Source organism: Agelaius phoeniceus, chromosome 4 (genome assembly GCF_051311805.1).
Source record: "Agelaius phoeniceus isolate bAgePho1 chromosome 4, bAgePho1.hap1, whole genome shotgun sequence".
Lineage (NCBI taxonomy): Eukaryota > Metazoa > Chordata > Aves > Passeriformes > Icteridae > Agelaius > Agelaius phoeniceus.
Window position 1 is genome coordinate 47,911,714 of NC_135268.1, and position 17,197 is coordinate 47,928,910.

The 17,197-nt window shown below is 43.5% G+C and overlaps 2 protein-coding genes across 2 annotated transcripts in view; one reads left to right on the top strand and one right to left on the bottom strand.

Moving 5' to 3' along the window:
- SCFD2 (sec1 family domain containing 2) overlaps positions 1 to 10,847 on the top strand; it is a 187,284-nt gene extending 176,437 nt beyond the window's left edge. Inside the window, exons 8-9 of the mRNA XM_054632751.2 lie at positions 5,143 to 5,262; positions 9,183 to 10,847. Of these exons, the coding sequence (XP_054488726.2) occupies positions 5,143 to 5,262; positions 9,183 to 9,275 (213 nt within the window). The 3' untranslated portion in view covers positions 9,276 to 10,847. The remainder of the gene's footprint in view (positions 1 to 5,142; positions 5,263 to 9,182) is intronic.
- Positions 10,848 to 12,256: 1,409 nt separating this feature from the next.
- Positions 12,257 to 16,216, bottom strand: RASL11B (RAS like family 11 member B). Its single transcript, XM_054633241.2, has 4 exons — positions 16,029 to 16,216; positions 15,887 to 15,943; positions 14,695 to 14,771; positions 12,257 to 13,873 (listed from the first exon to the last, which is right to left on the bottom strand). Exons 1-4 carry the CDS (start codon positions 16,150 to 16,152, stop codon positions 13,406 to 13,408), a joined length of 726 nt encoding a protein of 241 aa, XP_054489216.1. The 5' UTR covers positions 16,153 to 16,216; the 3' UTR covers positions 12,257 to 13,405.
- Positions 16,217 to 17,197: the final 981 nt, after the last annotated feature.

The window sequence follows — 17,197 nt, forward strand, 5'->3', positions numbered from 1 at the left end:
AAATAAGGGTCATGGTGGACACCAAAATAAGTATGATATATCTGGGAAAAGGCAATGTGGTTTTGCTAAAGGGAAGTCCTGACTCAGGTGGCTTTTAGAGCTCTTCAGAGACACCCAACAAACAAATTGATAAGTGAGTGTCAGTTGCTATTACCTACCTGGCATTCCAAAAGGCATTCCACATGGCACCTCATCAAAGGACTTTAAGGACACTCAGCAGCCTTGAGATAGGAGAGAAGTAAGTATGAACGATCTGCTCTCACAGGGGGTGAAGGAGGAGCTCCAAATTCAATACCTTTTCTATAATTTGATATGCTTCAACTTGTACCATAGGGGAAGGAAGGAAGCCTGTAAGTTAGAAATTTCTTTGTGGATCCTCTTAGCATGTTTTAAGACAGTCATTCTACAAGAATTTACTCTGCCTTACAAATTAGCTCATGCTAAGTGTCTGCTAAATATTTACAGAGTTGAAGTGTGGACTAGCCAGCATGTTGTACATTCAGCCTTGTTTTACTGCACATCCGGAATTCTCCATTGAAAGCAATCCTAAATTCACACCAAACCACATCAGTAGTATGGTTATGAGTACAGTACATTTTAACATTGTGCCCAGTGTTTTTCCTTTAGTTTTACCACCACCACCCCTCCACACAGAAGAGACATCAGCAAACTGTGTGAGGCAGTGGACACAAGTTGCAGCAAGGGAAATTCCAGTTGAATAAAGGAAAAAAATTCTAACAGAAGGAGTGATTAAGTCCAGAGAATTCTCCCTCTCTGAGTTATTCAAATGTTGGCCAAACAAAGCCCTGAGCAACCTGATACAATTTTGAAGTTGGCCATGCTTTGGGCAGGGAGGTGAACTAGATGAGCTACAAGGCTCCTTCCAATTTGATTCTGTGATTCTGTGGTAACAGAATTTTAATTTTTTTCCTTTGTGAAAATTCCTGCTAGACCTGCATTTAAAGTCAGGTGACAAAAATAATTTTGACTGTTGTGTTGGTACTATTCTAGAACCCAGTATCAGAATAACCAAGTTATTTTTCTGTTGTTTCAAAGAAAGCTAGTATTGAGCACATAATCAAATAAGCCTAAAATCCAGTGCTTGTTTTCAGAAATCTGTTTCCACAGTTGAAATAGATTTCCAAGATACATTCAGTTAGGTTCCTAAATTGAAATTCTCAGTTCTTCAAAGCTAATAATAAAGCCCTAAGACAACAGAGGATACATATAGAAAAAGTGACCCAACATATCTCCATTCTTATGTCAGAACTGAAAAACTTATGCCAACACTCCAAAAATAGTACAGTTAAAAACACATTCCACTATCAAACAAAGTAACCAGGCTGTTACACCCAAGTAATTTTTTAATTACTTGGTTTATTTAAATTTTTTATTTAATTTAAAATTTATTTAAAATTTTTATTTATTTTTTAATAATTGGTTTCATTTACCAGTAATTTTCACAATTCTATTGATTTCATTGTATTTGTTTATTGCAGAATTTTTAAGCACAAATATAGGTTATTCTTTAAATGGAAAAAATAAGAATAGAAGGACTTCAGAAGGCCTAAATGGTTAGATGGAGACATTGCCACCTTTAACTAGTTTGAGGACTACTCTGTCCTTTTAGAAGGGGTGTGTGTGTGTGTGTGTGTGTGTGTATAAAAGTGAGAGAGAGAGACCTAAGTAGTTATGGCAGTATGTACCTGCATCTTTCCTGTTAAGACAAATATTCTACTATGAGGAATATTTAAGAGATGAGCAAGTGAACTTTGTGTAGGGTAAACATTTCATAGGCATCATCATATACTTCACAAATATGTGTCCATGCTTGCTCCCTTAGTTTGTAGCCTGGCTTGCTGGCATGTGCTCAATTGTTGCATGAATGAGTGTCTGACCAGCCTGTATTTCTGACACAATCACACCATCAGCACAGTAATTATTCTGTGAGCTTCCTTATTTTTGTTTCTTTCTCAATGCCTGAATACAAATGCCAACTCACATAAAAACACTTTGGTGATTGCCTCAGGTGTGTTAGTTCAGGACAGACTTTTAAAGACATCTCTCAACCAGAAGCTGTTTGTCTGGCAGATATGTTTGTTTTGAAGCTAAGGGATGTTGAAGGGAAACAGCCTCCCTGCTTCAAGGACTCCTGTTTTGACTGCTGCTCTAGATGACATGTTTTCTGATCATCTGACCTTGCTATCATTGATACCCACTGCCCTACACAGCAGCCTAGTTTCTGGTGATTGACATTTTTCCTTTTTCCAGTTATTGAGCTAAATTAATTGGTTTTCTGGTTGGTCACAAATACTAGAATCATCAGTGCTGCTGTTTTTGTTGGGTGAGTTACAGAACAATAACAATTGTTTTTGCTGACTTTCCTCATAAAAAAAAACTGGTTTTTGAGCTGCCGTGAGCCATGAGAAAACACCTGTCCTCTAATGCCTTCCTGCTTCAGTTTTAGAGTTTTATTGACCCTGTTTCAGTTTTAGAGTTTTACTGGCCACTGCTACCCTGTTTTACCACCTCCTCCTCCTCTCTCTCTCTCTCTCCTCCACACAGACATGTGCACGAGCAAAGAGCCCTCTGACCACCAGCATCCTGAGCACAGCCTGTGTGGTGAGCTCAGAGCTGAGGAGAAGGCCCTGGTGTCCTAGTGGGACACTCTGCTGGCTCAGGGCACCATCCCCCCTTCCTTTGGGCTCTTTCATGTGAACATAATGGTTTTGAGGGGTTTTTGGTTAATCTTTTAATTGTCTGAGACAGCTCTCTGATTTTTTTTTAATGTATGGCATTTTGAATTGAATTTCTCTCAGGGATTTTGGCAAAATTCAGATTTCACAGTAAATTCAGAGGCAGTGGAAATGTCCCAAATCAACTGAACTATAGAAGGATCCCAGAAGATACACATTGCTTTTGTTGCAATCCATTTCAGTTCTTCTTCTCTATCACTGGAATGAGTTGTGTTTAGCTACATGCAGCCAGTTTCTTCAAAAGAGAGAGTCTTGGGTGGTTGTATTATCAAACAAGAAAAAAAACATAAATTGGCAGAAACTTGCATTCTTAACACAGCCAAATATTTTGTACCCAAAGTACTGTCCTCCTTCAAAACACTTACACATAGCATAACAAAATTACAGATTCCAAGACCCTTTTCATTTCTGTTTTAATTTAATTTAGAGTTTGCATGCCTAATAGCATTTTTAATACGCATTTCTGGAATTTGTGGTTTGAACTTTAGTCTTCTGAAAAACAGTAAGTTTTATATAGGCACCATGTGTTTGGATCTAGGTTTATTTTGATTGAAGGAAATGATTTGTCAAGACATTTTCTCTTTAGCATAACCCTGAAAGCTCATGATTTCCAGTTCTTATACTGGGTGTCCTTTGTATGCCCAATGTTCTGCATGCATGTTAATTCTGAGTTTGTTTTTGCTAGGAAAGATTTTAGGAATCATAGAATCCTAGAATCACAGAATATTCTGAGTTGGAAGGAACCCACAAGGATGATGGAGTCCAGCTCCTGGTCCTGCACAACACCATTCCCAAGTATCACACCATGTGCCCAAGGATATTATCCAGGCAGGTGTTGTGACCACTTTCCTGGCAGGCCTGTTCCAGTGCCCTGGAATTGTAGTATATATGCTATCAACAAAGTCAGAGAGTAAGCCAGTATGCAAATACTCAGCTCACTAATACATCTGTCTAAGGCAGTTCTACTAGTTTCAAAGGCTCAGGAATTCAAGAGCTCCTTGCTTGGGGAGCAGCATTGAACAGGGAACCAGCCCCATGTAATCAAAGCCAGCTAGCCTGGAGAGAGAACATGGCATCTCCCTGTGCTGGCTTCAAAAGGAAGGGTCCTTGCTGAAGGTTACCAGGCAGAAAGCCTGACAGACCTGCAGGATGAAAAAGTGCCAAAAGACTAAATATAGGAAAGCCACAATAAGGAAAACAAGAGGAGCTGTATCCCCAGGATCTGGAGCCACAAGGATCAAAGCAAGCTGCTGTGGTGGGGAAAGCAAAGGAGCCCTGCTCTGCCCAAACATGGGCTGACACCAATTTCACTCTGTGGAGTGAATGCTGTTAAAAGCCTACACCCACACAAGGAGAGGAGGCAGAGAGTCTAAAAAGGAATTAAACTACTTTGTCACTTTTCAGAACCGAACATTTGGAGTGTTTCATGCTCCAGGGTGATGTGACAAGAGCAATTGCATGGCATCTGTTGACATCCCTCCCAAAGACTGGATCAAGGTAGTGTCAGGGGAGTGTGTTTTCTCAAGAAGGAAACAGTTTGCTAGGAAACAGCAAAGTTATCAAACTTCTAGAAGTGGCTAAGAGGAAACTGATGTAAAGCATCACCTTCACGTTTAAAATTAAAATACACATTTGAAATTAATTAAAGCATCACTTTTACATTTAAACTTAATTATGAGGTCTTAACTGAAGTGGGATATTTGTGCCATTTTAAAGATAATTGAGGAAAAATGAAACAAGTATTTTCTTGGAGCTAAAGGTCCTCTATATTAGTTACAAGGTAGTCATAGAAGCATGGAAAACTCTGAATTGAAACTAGCTGTAAACTGATTTTATACTATAATGTACCTTATTTATTTTTATTGGATGAATTGTAAAAGATTATTCACTGCACCGGTGAAAACACATTGCATAAAATTCTTTTCCATGTTGACCTCAGGCAGGGATTCTAGCATGTTTGGGCTGGACTCTTTGCTTCTGCTGGGTAGTAATTTACCCCTCATTCCCTAAAGTCTCCTGTGTATGTGTATCCAAAGTAAACATCCACCCAAGTACTCTCCTCCCTCTCTGAGAAAGGGAAGAAACTAATGAAGAAGGAATGGAGGGAGAAACCCACAGACTTCAGGAGAAACTCCTGTAGGTTTCAGGGGAATCCATGGAGACTTTATTTCCCTGGAAACAGCTAATTAGTTCTAACTGGGCATCTTCCCCATTGATTTCCCTCTCAGCTGCTACAGCATTCCGTGAATATTTCTTCCTGAGCTTCCTCTTTGGTATTCCTCTAGCCACACCTCTTTGGTCTTCCACTTGGGAGCTGATCACTGATAATCCATAGGTTTGGACCTAGATGAAGTGAGTACAACTAATGCTTTTCTTCATTTTCCAGGTGAATCGCCCTCACCCTGGTGATCATCCTCTTCTGATCATCTTTATGGTTGGAGGAGTGTCGGTCTCCGAGGTCAAAATGGTGAAGGATTTGGTAGCAACACGCAAACCTGGTACCCAGGTACAAACAGCTAAGAAACTAAGAAAATTCATCAAATAGTGTTCCCTATAGCACTGGTACCAAACCTACAGAAAGCCACAGCCATATGGGCAGAATGATGCTAGGGTTTTTGCTGTGAAACATCTGTAGGCAACAAGTATTCAGGCACCAAGGGTTTGTTTTTTCACATTATAGTCAGCAACAAAAGTTCAGACTCGGGTTGGAGAGTTCAGAACAGACTAGCATTAATTTGAAGTAGCTTCCATAGTTTCTTTGTGTTCTTTATAAACAGAAACATCTGCTGTCCAAAAAGCTACAGGATCCCTGGTCATCCATCTATGGGACATAGTGCAGGGATACTCAGGAGCCTGAGTACCACCTAGTGACTTACCAGTGGTAATCCTGCAGGCACACCAATTAGCAATGGTGAGGAGCAAAATAAATTAACCTGGATACAGCTGTACTGTTCCTGTGTCTGGCCAGATGTCTCTGATAGCTGACCACTAGACCTTAAGTAGCCTGAAGCAGGTTGTGTGGAGAAAGCCCCAAGTCTCTGCATCCCTTGAATGTGCTGTTGGACTCCTGGAAGGAGTTCCCACAGTGAGGTTTCAGTAATGTCCATGTGGCTGATCTTTGCCTCATCCACTCTCTGGCAGCAGAACTTGATTACAGTAACTGTCATCGGAATGGAGGAGGGAGAGGAGGAGGATGGGTGAGCTCTAGTGGCACCTGAGGTGTTAAAAATCATCATTAATTGTGGAGGACCAAGCAGGTGTCTGTTGAGTACTGCAGATACACAGGGTAGTACAAAGACTCTAAAGTGCTGTGTAACCAGCTGCATCATAGACATAACTCTGGTTTCCAGAGAGGCTGGCAAACATCTTGTTTTCAAGTCCTGTGGAAGGCAATTTTGATTATTGAGAAATCATTAGCAAAATGGAGCCAACCAAAGGCAAAACAGCCCCTCAGTCTGGCATGTGTTTCCATGTTTCAGTTGTCATTGCAAGGCAGTCTCAAGAAGTATTTTGTAAGATGGAGTACCATTTTAGCAAGTTTTTTTAAATCTGATAACACCTTTCTTGCCCACTAATCTGCTGCTAATCTCCTCAAAATAGCAAATTATATTTTCCTTCTTGGAGGGGAGTTGAGTTGTGACACACTGATGGACAAGTTAATCCACACACAAAATGTATTAAGACACCCTGAAAGATAAACAGAGGGTTAACATCTGAGTTGGTTGAGAACTATGCAGGGAGATTTTCAACTAGCTTTCTAGAGGGACTTAAGGCTTGACAGTGGTGACATGGGATCTGGTGTTGCTTTGCTTTGGCTTAACCCTGGCAGCAGGTCACCCTCTGAGGCAGATTCCTAAAGCATTTTAAGCTTTTGCTGCATCTTGCCCTTTATCCAAATGTGCTGTGTTAGAGGTGAAAGAACTTTGGGGGAGAGGCGGGAGGAGGAAGAGAAAGAAGAAACTAAGCAGTTGTGCAAATCTCTCACAAAAAAAAAAAAGTTTGTTGGCTTTACCTGGATTTCTGCACTATAGTTGTGAATATGCACCACCTGTTTAGGATTATTCTCTTTTCAAAAAGCCAGGCATTTATCTAACTCAAGCCAGGATTAAACAGAGCCTTTTTGTGCTGTTCAGGCAGTCAGGTTCAGGCTTCAGGGAAACACTGGCCTTCCAAGTCCATTCCAGTCAAACAAAGCACTAACATTTATACTAATTACTGGCTCTTGGAAAACTGGAGAAATGTGTAAGTACAAAAATTGAGTAAAGTAATTGTAGAAAAACTGACAGGGTGCATTGATTACTTCAGCAATGACATTTAAATGTGGAATAAGAGACACATGTTTCCATCCACAGAACTGTTCTGCATCTGAATCTGAATGACAATTTTATTTCTCATGGAGAAGCACAAAGAAATACAGTGTTTCCTATGCACCATTTGGTTTTGGATTGTGGTAAATAGCTCCCCATAACTAGTGAGAAGTATCCTATTTTTGAAGGAAGAAATTACTCCTCTTTTTCTGCTTTAATCAGGAGAGTAATAAAGGAGAAAGAAAGAGCATGAGAGAATGTTTCTCCCTCCCTTCTCCCAACATTACAACCATCTATGTGGTCGTGGCTGAGGCCAGCAGACTGATAAACTTTCAGATGCCCCTTTAGATGCTAGCTGCATCCTTCCCTACCTTCAAGTGTGCCATTGGAGTTCAGTGGGTCAGGATGGGGGCTCCTGGCTCTTCCACCTTGGCTGCCACTAGGAGGGGATAGCCCTTCAGGTGAAGGGTGAAAGGCAGGCATGGAGTACAGAACAAGGAGAGGGCTGCAAAGGACTGTCCTGAAGAGAGCTGCCTGGAGAAGAGATGGACTTACTTATCTGGGCAATTCTCCTCTGTAAAAATGAAAGAACAAACATTCACATTTATCCCCCTCAACAAGCCCCTGGAAATACTGGAGGGAAAGAAGTCCTGCTGTATTCAAGCATCTTTTCTGAGACATTAAAGTTGGAGATCTCCTTTTTCGCTCTGAGCTTGCTATTTGTTGCACAAATCCCCTGAGGATTCAGTGGTAGGACTTCAAGAAGAAATTGCTTTTATCTGTCAGTGGCTATTGTTGATGTTTGGCTTGTAAACTAGAAAAACTTTAGTAACATGTCCCTTCATGTTTTTCAGAGTTAAAGCTGCATGAAGTAGAAGTAATTTCTTCCTTCTACAGTATGAGCGCATACTGTACTATAGTCTGATTCTCATGTAACATAAGTAAGACAGTGTCAGCCTTTGGCATCTGCAAGTTACAGAGACTTTTTCAGGCTTATGAAGGAAGAGATAATCAGTGTCAGTTTGCTGCAGATTGTGTGGGAGGACAAGGGAAGAGGAGAAGTGAGGGGGAAGCTATCACCAATACAGAAGGGATCTTTTCAGTATCTGAAGTGAAAAGATGAAAGAAAGAGCAACACAAAAAGTTGAAATGCAGCATTACCACATACTTAAGCTACATGATGGACAGCACAAGGCATTTGATAGCTGCTGCAGTAGATGGACACACATACTCTGTTGTTGATGTTTGTGCTTCCTCTCCTGGTTTTTGCGCTGAAGAAGCAAATTCATTTTCAAGTGAGCTAAAATGATTAAATCTGCCCCCAGATCCCAGCCTGCAATCATGACCCTATGGACACTGCTAAACTTGGGGCTCAGTAAGAGCAGTGTCCTATGATTGCAACCCTGGCTTAGCTCCTCACAGCAAGAGTGTACACACTAACTCCTGGATGATAGCTTTGCTCTGCAGAGAAGCCTTCACACCACATAATTACATAATGGTTTTCACTCAGGGAAAACAGATATTTGCACCTAGCAGCATGTCTATCATGGTTGTAGTGAGCAATGGTTTCATTCATCAGACCCATCTGCGATTAAAAACTGGAAGAAACCAAAGTGATAACATCTGACAGTGCTCAAGGTTGAGCCTGATGTGCAGAACAGCCTGTGCCTGGTCTGAAAAGATGAATTGGAACCGGGAGTATGGCTTCCTGCAGCAGGCACTTCTGTGGTGCTCACCTTACCTTCAACTGAGAGGAAACAGGCATCACTCAAATCTGTGCTGTAGGAGAGGAAACTGCAGCTTCATCAGCTGGTGCCTCGCAGTAAATGCACTGGCAGTCACAATAAATCACCAGGTAAAATGTGGGTAGAAATGTGTCAAAGCACACATTCATTAAGCATACAATGCTAGCAGTCATGTTGCTCCTTAAAGTGATTTAACTGCAGTTATTAGCCAGCAGACAGTTTTGCTGGACAAGGTGCATTGCTCTATCAGTAAACACCAAGTGCAGACAGCCTGCCTAGAGCTGGGTAAAGCAAACAGTTACTGTCTATGGCTCATTAGTACTGTCTCAATCCCTTTCAGCTTGACTTGTTGCTTCTTGTTCTCCTTCTTTCAGGTAATTGTGCTCTCCTCTGTGCTCCTGACACCACACAGTGCTGTTGAGCTGTTGTTTGCCTCAGACCGTCTCCAGCCTGACGCTCGTATCTGACGGCGAGAGGCTGTGGAGAAGATGAGTGCCTTGCCTGGAAACATCAAATTCCTGCTCTGTCACTCTTCTCAAGAGCCCTCCAAAAACTGATGTGTCAACTGCTGCAATTACAGCTGCAGGTGAAACAGCAGGGTATCTGCAAGGGAACACCTGCAGCTCATGGGCAGCTCTTCAGAATGGTCCATTTGTCCAACAACAAACAACCCCTCCTTGAGGATAGCACTGCGCAGTGCTGAATCACTCCCAGCCTCACTCAGCATGGTGAGGGCGATTGTTTGTAATCATTCCCGAGCAGCTGAGAACCAGGTGGTGCACAATTTGCACTCCCCAAGCAGTACTGTTTTTTCTGATGGTTTTGCTGGGCTTGCTGGTAGGAAATGCTGCTCAAGGAGTGAGAGGCTAGCAAAATCCACCCTCTGTCATGCTACCTTGCAAGATGTGTGCCTTACAATGTTAACAGCATCTACTTGCACTTTGTTCCTCACACCAGAGAGATCATGGAACAGAGCCCTGATTTGGCTGGCACACAGCACCCAGCCTGGCCATGCTCTTTCAGCAGGACTGTTAGAGTCAGGGAAGCAGAGCCAGACTCAAGGGCTGGGTTACATGGCTGCTTCTCTCTCAGCTTCCAGTTTCCTGCTCTAGTTTCTCCACCCACAGTCCCAGAAGAAAAGACAGTTTCTGATAGCACACATCTCTGTAGATTTATGCAGGAGGCCATATGGGCTGTGATGGTTTGATGATAACCCCAAAAGAATCCTCCCCTCACATGCATTTAAAAAAGAAGGAACAAAAAAAATTTTAAAAAGGGCATGATCCCATTTTCAAGAGGCCACAGCAGAGATTCTTTCTTGAGCTAGATTTCTGAACAGCATGATTAGAAAACAGCTTTTATTTTTAATTTATAATCATGAAATAGCTGCAATCAAATTCAGTTATGTAACTTTTCTTTATAAAATTTTGCTAAAATCTGTGATGAAAGAGCAGCAGCCAATAGAGAATTGCATGTAGCACCGAGATTTCCGAATTGCAACATAAAATGGTGGAGCTCTAAAGCTGCATCCTCTTACTTCATCCAAGTAATGCTACAACTATAGCTTACACTGAGATGAGAATGTGAAATTAAGTGACATTCACTCTATCATAGCATTCTTTATTATCCCAGAGTAGAATAAATGGGAAGTAGTTTTTTAAATTTTGTTCACTAGCTAGCATTAGTTCTCCTAAATGTTTATAATGGTCTTTAGAAAAGGGTGCATTTTGGTTTAAATTCAATTTTGAGTGGCTGGAAGGAAACAATGGACTGATTATAAAGCACGGACAATGTTGCCTCTATGGAAGAGAAATTTATAAGAATGACTATAGAATGGAACTTTGTGCTAGAAAAAATGAGAAATGCTATGAGATTGCAATATTAAAAGCTCAAGGAATAGTTTGAATACAGCAACTGGAAAGCAAGTAGCTGGTCTCTTGGTTTTTCTGTCATTCTGTACTGTTCAATCTTTCTTATAATATGGTTGTTTCATAAATTCTGTAATCAATAAAGCAATGCTCTCACAATGCCAAACCTAACCTGCCTTCTCCTTTTCTCCTAGTATGCAGAGCTACACATGCCAGAACTGTATATTCCTGCAATCCCTTTTACTTTTGCATTATTTGATTGCCCCTAAGAATCTAGACCATCTATCTTGGTCCTAGAACATTTCCTAAACTCTGCTCATAGCAGAAAGGCTTGCCTGTGTTCAGTGCCATTGCTGAGCTCAGGTACTCACACCTCTGAGATGCTGCTGGAGGCTGCTGGTTGTGGTCTTCACCCCCCCACCTCTCTTTCATCAAATGCCCTCAGGTCTCTGACTTGGCCATCTACTGTATTGAGGAGGCAGGGCTGAGTCTGAGCAGACAGCAGTGACCTTGCACTTCCTCTGGGTCAAGTAGAGACAGACACAGCTTCCCAGGCACACACACACTGGAGGAATCTTCTCAGCCTGTGGGGCCACAGCTGTGGTAATTGATGCTGCTTATGGACCAAAAGTACAGTGGAGACTTTCCAGTGCCCTAGTGCAATAGTAAGCTTATTTATTTGTAGGAAATAGCTGTAGCAGCTACAGGGACCCTGTGCTGGGGGAAAAGGTGAAGGGATGAGGGGATGTCCTGCCAGTCCCACATGAGTAGAAACAGTACAGAAGAAAGTTGAATGGGCAGGTGCAAGACCATAACAAAGAGTGTCTGAGTCCTCTGCCTGCAACACCAAGCAATACTCAGAAAGCAAAAAGAGGAAAAAACATAAAGCTACTCTTGGGAAATCGATTTACTTCTCTATTAATAAGCTAAGCACTATTTGGTATAAGCTCAGTTTTGTTTGCAACTCCAATCCTAAATCACTTGGCTAGTAACTCATGGTCCAAAAGATTATGATCAGGGACCCTGTCAGAGTTTCCCTGCATCACTTACTGCAGCTGTGTGCTAACAAGGTGAGCCTGTATGGCCATCAGCCTAGTACCAGCACAAACATACCCCTCAGGCAGGCTTTTACTAAAGCTACTTTAAACATGAAAAAGATAGTTGAAGACTTGCAATTCGTTTAAGGTCTTCACAGTGATATAGCTCAAAACATAATTTTTTTTTAAAGAAAGTGGCATAGAGTTCATGTTTTCCAGGTTATGACCTACTTCACACTATTCCTTTCTCATTAAGGACCAAAGTATTTTTGACAAGTGGAAATGAAGAATCCCATTTTAATTTGAAAGGTCTCTGCCTTATTCAGTTCCTCTCCTACAGGAATTTCTCAAAAGGAAGTTGTAAAGCACTTGTGAGAGCAAAACCCCTGTGGTTTATGCTAATAAAGCAACAGCATAGGCAGGAAAGGACACCTTGCTGTTTCTGCAGGGTATGTTAACTACCTTAAGAAAGCTATTACTTTGTCTCAACATTTCACTGGTTGTTACTCCTTGTTTCTCACCCCCAAAGAACACACAAGGAAATAGGCAATTCAAAAATTTAATGTTGTACCAGGCAGTAAGAATGAAAAGTCCACTCCCTAGGAGGAGTAACTGTACACAAAATAAATAAGTTACAGTTTAAACAAAAGCACGACCGGCTTTTTAAAGTGCATGTGTATAAGGCCCTTAGGCTCTGAACTCCATTGGTTCAATATTAAAAAGAATTAAGTATTTATATAAAATCTGCCATATGTTTAAGAACGAAGAGGGTCTGGCTCAGCTCAGAACAAGCCATCAGCTTCATTGCCTGGAGCCAGCCATGCTTCACACCTTTTGTTCTTTTTGCACCTACTGCACACAGGAGAGAGAGAGAGAGAGAGAGAGAGAGAGAGAGAGAGAGAAAAAAGGATGTCTTAGAATGGCATCTGTATTACACTGTCACTCCACACACATTCCTCAGAAGCTCCATGTTGGATCATTTAGTCTGGAAAGTACTTTTTTAAGACAGTAAAAGTTGTTTGCAATTAGATATGTTTACACCCTGTGGACAATAGCTTTGCATACAAAGAGTAAGGTCAAGTTGTCAGCAATAGCATGGCTAGTAAAAAATAAAGATCATTGTTTACAGTCTTGATGCTCAGTCCTGTCCACTTATTTTACACTTATTTTTACAGAACCATTTGATGTTTGCTTATTTGTTTTGAAATACACAGAACAAAACCAGTTCTACCGTGCAATAAAATTAAACAGTTGCATCATGCTGTCCTTCATCCATGTGAGAACAAAACTCAAGCGGTTACTTCTGAACAGGGACCTGCAGTTCAGGGCATTTCCCTGCTCAAGTTGAGTTACAGCAAAAAGGTTGTTTCTGCACAAATGAAAGCCAAATCTGTCCAACTGGGGAAAAGGCAAACGGTTTCATTTACTAAAAAGGTCCCTATCCAAATGAAAACATCTGTTCAGCAAGTTGCAAAGTACAACTTTTTCAGGTGGTTTTATGTTTTTTTTTTTTTCCCCTTTTTCTAATCTGACACTGTTCCTTTTTTAAGCAACTGCTTAAAGACTTCTACCATACAAAAGGCTACTCAAAACATCCTCCTTTCACAATACCTTGGATTCTACATGTGCCAGTGTTAAACACCCCAGGTTTCAATCTCAAGCTAAACATTGGGTAGACCAAGGGCTGTGCCATTAAACAGAAGTGACAGTCCTCACTTTGGCAGACAAAGCTTGCTTAAACCTTCTCTTCAGATCCTGCATGTTGGGTGATTTTGGCCGTGGAATAAGAGAGGTTCTCCTCCTCTCAGGGGTGCTGGTTATTTGCTGTTTATTGACTTCTTTACAAAGGAGATGGAAGGCATTGAAGACGTTATTATAGTTTTCACTGACAGATACTTCATAGAAAGTACAGCCCAGCATATTGGCCAGCTGAAGTCCCTGCTGAGGCTCCACCTCTTTGATATGCAAGAGATCAGCTTTGTTTGCCACAATGACGACAGGGACCAGGTTCCCTGGGTGCAGCTGTCGAACGTGATGGTAAAGGTGACTGAGTAGTTCAAAGCTCTTATAGTCAGTGATGGAGAAGACAATCACCAGGGCATCTGCCCAGCGAATGCATCTGTTCAGCTGCTCATTACAGTCCAGACTGTGTTCATGGATCTGAAAAATGAATGGTCTCAAATTAGATAACTAAAGTCACAAAAGATTAAAGGAACCTGTCTTCAGGACTCTGTAAAGCCAAATAGCATTTTACAGCTTCAGACATATATTTGGATTTCACATGGTAAGTATGAACTTAATCCGAGCATAGCGAGTAAATGCAGATGTTGATTCAGCTGCAAAAAGCTGGAATTTAACACTGGAGTTTGCTATACTCAAATGGAAAATTGACCTGAGTAGTTCTGCATGCAGAGAAAGACTTTGTAGTTCCACAGAATGGGAAATTAACTGGCTAGACAGTAAGTCTGGGGAAGCAAAGATATGAGCTGGAAGCATTTAGACCTGGAGTGTTGCCCAGTTCAAAAAGGCAACAGTCCAGCATTACTCAGGTCTATACATTTAAAACTTCAGCTTGTGACACACTAATGAGCACAGCCACAATGTAGCAGACTTCACTTTGCCATACACATTTATGAAGCTTGTAGGGCAGTGATCATGACATTTATTTTCGCATGAACCATATTTCACATATACCACTTTGAATTGTTTCTGGATTTGTGCCTAATGTTCCCAATATACAGGAACGAGGCCACTCAAAAGTAACGGGCCTCCAATGAACAAATGATTCATTGTAACAGTCTCTCAACACAGCTGGCTTGACTGGTTCAAACACAAGTTACCACCTCTCCCACAAAGAACACCAAACTCCGAGACACGCAGCAAAACATTTTACAGAAAGACCATAATAAGATGCTGCACAGAGGGATGCAAGCACACAAACATTTAGAGCTACTCTAGTAGCATGGTTGCATCTATCTCACCTGAACTCCTGGAGTATCTTGCACTTGGATAGCCAACATCTCTCCATCTACCTGGATGTGCCTGCTGTAGAGATTACCTGACAAGAACACCAACAGGTTCACAGGTACAGTCACCACTCTACAGACAAATGTTACTTCTGCTGCCCATTGGTTGTGTAGGGAAAGTCATAACACCCCTCATGAAGCAAGAAACCAGTGCTATAAGCTTTTTGCATGTTAACAATATTTATGATATTGCTAGAAACCTGGGATTTAATGATTAATTTACTTGTATTGAAGCTGGGCATTAAATGGTAGGCAACCTGGAACTTTTAACACTCTTAAAGACTGTCTTATCTTGAATGATAAAGGTAAGAGTGCAAAACAACCAGTTTTCATTACAAAGAAAAGCAGTTTTCTTGTCATTTAGTATTTCCATCATTTAATGAAGCTCCCTTTTAAAGTTTTCTTCCAAATTTGCCCTAAACCAAGACAAATACATTTTTTGGCTCTCTGTTAGCTACCCTGTAAGATTTTCTGGGTTCGTTGTTGTTTGGCTTTTTCAAGTAATTTCCTCAACAGAAAGCTGTCTATTTTACACCGGCATTAGTTCAGACTCTGCACTGTACTCACTGAATGAGGTATGTAACATCACCTCTCCATTTTCCCCTTTATAACTAGCTCTGCCTAGCCCATGCAGCTGCCGGCACTCAGTTTGCAGAGAACAATACAGCAGTAGGTTTACAGAATGTTTTCTTGTTTTAGCTAAAAGACTCCTTCAAAAAAGGGGTACTTCGACCACATAAAGCAAATTCTGTCCGAGACCTGGAGTACAACCCATCTCTAGAGCTGCTGCCACCACAAACCACATGTGGCTGTGCCTGGCGTGCCCCCTTCCGAGGGCTGCGAGCAGACCGGGCAGGGAAGGGGCTCTCAGGGCTCCAAGCAGCCGCGGAATCCCGGGGATTCGGGCCGCTGCCAGCGCCTGCCGAGCGCCCGCAGTCTCGGGGGGAGCGAGCGAGCTCTGCCCTCCCCACCTGTGCCCAGCGCTGGGGTTTGCGCTCTCCCTCAGGGCTCGCACCCCCGGCCAGGCAGCCTCAGGGGAGGCACCCACCGGCAGCACAGCGGCCGGGACCGCGCTCCGCCGCCCCGCGGGGCTCCCGCCCGACCCCATCCCGGCGGGAAGGAACAAAGCCGCTCGCCGCCCGCCTACCTGCGTTCCGCTCGTAGTCGCCGATGAACCGCCGGGTGAGGAATCGTACCACGAGCGCTGCGGGCAGGCACAGACAGGCACCATTAGCCGCGCTCCGCCGCCGCCAGCCCCCCGCCCGCCCCGGCCCGGCGCTGCCCCTCACCTGTCTTGCCCACGCCGCTGCCCCCCACCACCGCGATCTTGACGAGGCGGGGCCGGGCAGTGGCGGGGCCGTCGCCGCCGGGCGCGCACTCGGCGATGGTGCACATGCTCTGCGTCAGGCGCATCCCGGCCACCACCCGCGCCCGAGCTGCCGCCGCCGAGCCCCCGGCCCTTTTCTCGCCCCCGCGTCCCGCCCCGGGCCCTGGCGGCCACTCAGAGCGCCCGAGCACCGCCCCGCCGCGCCCCGAAACACCCCTGAAACACGCCCCGAAACACGCCCCGAAACACCCCCGAAACACGCCCCGGACCGCGCTCCGCCCATGCCGGGCAGCGTGAGCGGCGGCGGGGGGCGCGGCGGACCCCGCGCCTCGGGTGGGGAAGGATGTGGGAAGTGGGGAGGTTGTGTCCGTGTGTGACCTCCCCGCTCTTCGGGAGTTAAACATCCGCAGCACCCTGATGGCGACGGATCGAGCGTTTCCGAAGATCTCAGCTCCACCGTCCACTCCCAAAATCCCGCCAGGCTGACCGAAACGCGCCCGGCGTCCATAAAGGCTCAGCCATCCGGCTGGTGCCCAGGCTGGCGGCTACATCGGCCCTGCGGGTGTCAGTATGGGTCACACACCTGACCCTGCCGCCCCACACCTCCCGATGCCTTGCCGTGCCTTGCCATGCCTTGCCATGCCTTGCTTTGCTTTGCCTTGCCCTGCCTTGCCCTGAGAGGTTCGAGCAGACTGTGAAGCACACCTGGGGCTGAGCATTGCTGGGTACAAGAGAGAGGCTGCTCTCCTTGCCAGCCCCCAGGCCAACAGCAGAGGTGATGGTGGATTAGCTCTGTGGGTAGTGGGTGTGTTGTAAGGCTGCTATGGTCATGGGGGGGGTTGTTTCAGAGGTGCAGTTTAAAATAAATAGATGGGTAAAAAAGATTTATAGAAAGGTATTCTAAGTCAAAAGGGGAAAGGGCAAGAGACACAATTAGAAATTAATCAATAAGGCTGAAGGACTCGAGGACTTGAATGTGAAGAAAAGACTGGATTTCTTTATGCCAGTGCAGCAGAAATGAACTGGACATTGTACCTTGAGCAAAGGGAAAGGATCTCATAGAAGATTATCTGGCATCTTTGTAATTATGGTCATTGGAAATAGAAAACCTAAAGGTGAAAGTGAAAAGGA